Source organism: Dermacentor silvarum, chromosome 1 (assembly GCF_013339745.2).
Source record: "Dermacentor silvarum isolate Dsil-2018 chromosome 1, BIME_Dsil_1.4, whole genome shotgun sequence".
Classification (NCBI taxonomy): Eukaryota; Metazoa; Arthropoda; class Arachnida; order Ixodida; family Ixodidae; genus Dermacentor; species Dermacentor silvarum.
In genome coordinates, this window is record NC_051154.1 from 89041696 (window position 1) to 89047695 (window position 6000).

A 6000-nucleotide genomic window follows, 5' to 3' on the forward strand; every position below is an offset into this window, starting at 1 on the left:
TTAAAGCTTTAAGACATTGGACACCATAGTGTCCAATGTCTTAAAGCTATACCTGGGCTACAAAATGTAGGGCACCGGATAATTTTAACTAATCACATTCTTACATTACCAAAAATGTGCACCAAATCAATACAAGGGTGTTTTGAACGCAGTCACAGGCACTAAAAACCAAATTAATGACTTCATGCTTAGCAGCATAACGCTATAGCCGCTGAACAACTATGACCAGTTTGCTGCCTCTAGACAATAACTTACTTGAAATGATGTAGGTACACAAGATATCTTCCACCCATGCTCTTTTACCCTACGAGCTAGTGAAGAAAAAGATACTTATGAGACAACAGACAGAAGCATTCACAAACCCATCAAGAAAGATAAGGGCTACACTTGAAAACATAGGACCTTGGACATAACGGCCTGGCCACACTAAAACTAGCATGCGTTTCTTCTGCCATTTTTCCTAAAGCTAGCATGAACACTTCTGCTTTATTCTGCTAAATGTACTCAAATGTGCTTTATGTGGTGATATTTTGGTTATAATGATAACATTAATTTATTTGAAACAGTAAATTGTATGTATTATCCAGCTCGCATAAGCATGGCTGCTTGTTTATGCAGCTGGGAAGCGCAACATTGAGTAAAGACTAATGCGTGAATCCTAACAAAAAACTGACAACCAGAAACTAAGCTGAAAAACATTACTGCAAAAGGGCAATGTTGCAGAAAGGCCAGTATACATAGCAAACTTAAGCAAACAGATAAATGGACATAACGCATTGCAGTGGGCCATATAAAAATGAGCATGAAAAGAATAGTTGCACACTCAGGAACCCGTGACCATATTTGAGTGTGTTTGTTGTTTATTGAAAAAATATTTTTCCACCCAGTGCAGGTTATACTTTTTATGTCGAGATCTTTAAAAGTGTGCGAAAAATAATTTTTATGCCAACACTTCAAAAATAAGTTATTTCTTAACAATGAGCATATGGTGGTGTAGCATGCTTAGCTGAGCATGTTCCCTATGATAAGCAGTTCCATAAAAGAATACAATATACAATTCTTTTGAGTATTCTACATAATGATCTGAGTTATAAGGAGATGCTAATCTACAATAGTCAAACCATACTGAATAAATGACTCTCCCAGGGTCTTGTAAACTATTTTTCTTACAATGGTCACTAGTAAATTGTAAGCAGTGCCAATATTATTATTATTCGGTTTCAAAGCATATATACAATGGACAGCGAGGGAAATTAGAGAAGAAGCACACTGGCAACTGGCACCAAAAGGGGCACAACACCTACCTACTCTTTGGGAAGGAGGGCATAGAAAGGGGGAAGTGTAGAAATTGAATATTGGAAAGAGGGAAGTAAAGAGGAAAGAAAGAACAAGATGACAAATCACAAAGACTGAAGTAAAACAACAAAGAATAGAGTACTGCAGTAGAAATAGAACAAAAATCATCCCAGGTCAAACTAATTACAAAAGAATAAAAAAAAAAGTAAAAGGAAATCAAAAGTCCTGAGGTGTAATCACTCGCAAAGAAAAAGCTATGCTACAACTGAGAAGTCAGTTTTTTGTAGAAAATCGAGGAGGATACAATGAGCCCGGTCACATCACGAGGCACAACTACTTCAACAGAGGTATTCATCAAGGGTTGTACACTGCAGTCCAAGAAGACAATAGTTGCTCAGTAGTGACACAGAGGGCCGGTATTTTGTAGCGATGCCTTATGACTGTTTCTATACTAGTCTTAACATCCACTGCTCACGGCCAGCTGATCCCGTTGATAACGCGAGCGGACCGTCGCTCTCACCACTGACAAAGCGCAATAAGCGCAAAAACGCATTAGCACCGGAAAGCCATCGCTACAAAATACCGGCCCTGATGTCTAAAACAAGTACTTTACATTTATTAATTTCATCGCAGAGGAAATCACTAACGTCTTCTAAAAGATTCATTGTACTAAGCCCTCTACAGGAACCAAACTGAGCAGCATTTATCAAGTCAAATTTATCAAAGAATGAAGCCATGCTTGCACAATTTTTTTCTATGACACAAGTTAAGGAGGAAAGAATTTAAATTGGCCTATAGTTGTAGTAATCCCCCCCCCCCTTTGTTTGTGTGCCCACGCGTGCGTGTCATATATGATTTTAACTATTGAGAGAAATTTCCATGGTACAGTAGAATATTCCTTAATTTATCTAGACTTAATACAATGTCTCCTAACCTCATTTCATCAAAAAATGGTGACTTAGTGATAAGTATTTTTACTTATGTTACTTATTGAACTGAGGCCCATCCTTATGAATAATGAAGATATGACAGCCATTAAAAGTCTAGTTCGCATACAGTCTAAAGTGGCCCTTTGTGAAATGGAAACTATAAAACATGCAATATAAGAAAAGAAGAAAAGTTTTCGTACCCAGATGCTCAACCGCATAGACTACCGTACTTCCACTTCCAATACCCACAATGTAGTTGTTCTGGAAGATATAGATCACATGCCATCAACAGAAACAGCATGTGGTCAACAACATGCATCAGAAGATTCCAGCAACAAATTTAGAATTGTCATCCCCCATACATGAGCACAACAAAAGAGCCACTGTGTTTTTCCTTCAATGTTAAGTGCTTAGATGTCCCTACCCTTAATGCCCTCTTCATGACAGAGGACCCCATATGTATCCACCTCCCTTTAGATATTTCTAGTACGGTACTACCATCAGATTTTGTAACGATTATTTTTATATTCCACTCTTTTAGCCTTTGTGATCACCTTGCACAAAGCAGCCTCACTACCACTGGGATCGGCAACATGGGAGGACAAATAATAAGAAATTGATAATTGGAGGGCAAGAATCCTTTCAACATGCAGCCACTGGTTACATAGTACCAAAATGAACTATGCATTGGGACATTCAAACAGCCCCTTGAATTAACTCAAACTTTTATCATGCAACTTCAATTCCAGCATTCAATACCAGGGCCATATTATACATCTTTAATTTCTTTTATACTATCATTGTATAATATAATTTTACAATATTGCGCACACACCAGTCAAAAGCACTGAATTATCCCTGAAAAAAATATATATTTTCACAGTAAAAAAAAAACAATTCAAAGGTGCCAGGCAGACGCAATGTTTTTCCAGAAAGAGTCCTCTTCCATGTATGTAAGGGCAGAAGCGGAATACTGTAACAATGACAATCAAGCTTTTCATGTGGCTAGCAGAAGTAATGAAGAGTATGGCAAATGAGGATTCAGTGCCCTGATAAAGCAGAATTCATATAAGAAAAATGCGGAATGCAGTGCATTTTTGAAAGCTCCCCAATTTTGGGATTCATTATATCCACTGTTTTTTAAGCCTTTGCTTTTTCAAATTTCTTGCATAGATAGCTGTATAGGTTATAAAGGAATACAACACTTTTCAGTGGTATAGTAATTAATTTATTTACTCCTGTCAATTTACAAATGTTGCCTTTATTCAAAAATCTAAAAAAAAAAGCACCCGTAAAGAACTTATAAAATCTCACAATTAACTCTCCTTAGACAGCAAAGAAAAGAAAAACACAGTAAGCACATTGCTTTACTTCCTTTCAAAAAAAGTTATAAAAAGTCAAATTCTGCATTTACAAAGTATCCTCTTAAAAATGGCAAGATCATTTTCTGCAAAGAAAAATGCCTCCCTTTCATCTAAATCTTAAGGTGTTGGGAAGACGGTGTGTGTGGTGAATGGGAAGCATCGTTCAAATTATAATTTATTTCAAATACACTTCGAAAACGAATGAGTCACTTAGTGTTGTTCATCTGATGCAAACCAGGGGAAATAGGTCAGTGAAGGGCCAGCTAGCCCGCAAGCATAAAAAATGAGCCACCATGGCTACTAAGAAATGGGGAAAAAAAAAAAACAAAGGTGTGAAAGAAAAAGTACTGAAATAATGATATCATTCAAGTCAACCTTTGCTCACAATTAAAGTTACAATTGCGGCTTTTGCAACAATATGCAAACTAACAGGTCAGTAGGCAAGTTTCATTACCCTCTTTATAATATGAGAACTAACAGAAAGCTCAGTGCTAGGCTTATCAGTACATTATGGCAAAATTTTATATCATGTCAACTTAACCACATCAGCACATTCAATTTTGCAGGTTTACTTCACATAGCAATTGACAGAACCATATTGCTGTACTTCGGTATCAATATCCTTCAATACTGAAGTCAGTTTTGCCTTTCTGATTTTTATAGCGCATAAGAAGCTTGTTAATTTTGCTGCTAGTTACCACACCCTAGCAATGTAATAATACAACAGAGCATTCTTACAGCTAGTGAATCTTCATGCTATCTGTTCCCCATTACTGTTTTGTCTAGTTGGTGAAAAAATTCGCCACATTGATCAAAATCAATGCTACCAAAATACTGCATAATGCGCTGTTATAGATAACAGGTTTGTCACAGTGTTGTAAAATGTTGTAGTCATGTGCCCTTTTTTTTTTTTAAGTTCCTTTCTTACATACGCTCTTGTTGAATAACCTTGGTTTTACTTCCTGAACTTCAAAGTTTGCGGCACTACTCTTAGCACGATTTTTTTTAATGGTAAATCTAGCAGTAAAAACCACTACAGGGTCTAAATTTATTTCCTTAATTATATTATTGCACTGTATGGTAAGACACGTAACTGAGCAGGTTTCCAAAGACGTGCTATTGAGTAGAAGGTTAACTAAGGCAAAACAACTTCGAGTCAACGCATCTCGTATTTCTGGTTGCCTACCGGTCAAAAATACATAACAAAGATAGGGTCGAAGCTATCAATAAGCTTACCAATCATAGTCATTTGATCCCTTGAGGATCTGCTAATTAAAGATAACTGTTCACTTATCTGTAACACGGACACAGTTCTAACCCATAATCAGAGTAAGCGTGAGTCTACGTGCGCAACATGAACGTCGAACATATAACACAAATACAATAATTGGCGTACCCGCGCCGGTGAAGAACTGCAGTGTAAATAAAGTGCAACGACAAATACAGTGCGCTGTGAATTCTAACTAGCAGTAGACGGTTATTCATGCCGCAGCAACACAAGAAAGTTGAATGTCAAACCCGCGTAACCGCATAGGCAAACGAACTTCGCAACTCCTCGTGCAAAATATCGCAGAGCGCGGCCGGCGACCGTTTGCTTCGCTTACTTTGATGTGGTTGTCAACTGCTCTTTGGGCTGCGGCTTCCTTAGCCTTCTCGACAAGATCCATTTCGACAGATGAACTGTGCGTGAGCCGGATGGGTACCTTATATGCTACCCGTGAGTGAGTCACGTAAAGACAAGGAATACTTGCATTTGTTAGACGCACTAAAGAAGCTAAAGACCCTAACCCTCGAACTAAAACTTTATCGGAAAAGAGAACCACCATTATCTCTAGCGCCCTCTGCCGCTTCCAGCGGTCACCAGATTGATGATAAATTCAAAGCGCGGATTTCAAAAGACGCGGCACATAGTGGGCCTCTTCGATTATCTGTCCCCGACAGTCCCGGACTGCCCGAGGCAGTGCTTTCAGCCAATGAGCGTTGCGTATGCAGCTTCTTGGACAGTCCGGGACTGTCAGAGACGGATAATCGAAGAGGCCCAGTGTCGATTAGTTTCAGGTGACAATCAGTCGCTGTAACTGCGTGAAAGATATTAGTATTAAAATAAGGACAAAGACTAGAGATGTGTGCTATGACCATAAAGTTTTGTTACGAAGGAAAGATGTAGTAAAACGTGTAGGCGAAAGTAGCACTAGTGCCTAAACAGGGCCCTCGAACGCAAGGGCTCGGCAAAAATGCTATCGCAGCAGCAGCCTCTGGAAAAAGGATGAGCTACGAATCTAGCGAGCTATGCCAAGAAACATTGCCGGGTGTAGGGGAACGTGTTGTCTATATGCTAAAGAATTTTATTATATATTTTTTTGAGCGTCTAGTTCCTGGCACCCTATTAAAACATAAGTACAGTCAGCGTC

General features: G+C 38.6%; 1 protein-coding gene across 1 annotated transcript in view; it reads right to left on the reverse strand.

Annotated features, from left to right (window-relative positions):
* The window catches only part of LOC119431986 (ribose-5-phosphate isomerase-like), a 50438-nt gene extending 45033 nt beyond the window's left edge, over nucleotides 1-5405 (reverse strand). The window contains exons 1-3 of the mRNA XM_037699430.2: nucleotides 5194-5405; nucleotides 2426-2486; nucleotides 256-311 (exon numbers count right to left, since the gene is read on the reverse strand). Of these exons, the coding sequence (XP_037555358.1) occupies nucleotides 256-311; nucleotides 2426-2486; nucleotides 5194-5256 (180 nt within the window). The 5' untranslated portion in view covers nucleotides 5257-5405. The remainder of the gene's footprint in view (nucleotides 1-255; nucleotides 312-2425; nucleotides 2487-5193) is intronic.
* Nucleotides 5406-6000: the final 595 nt, after the last annotated feature.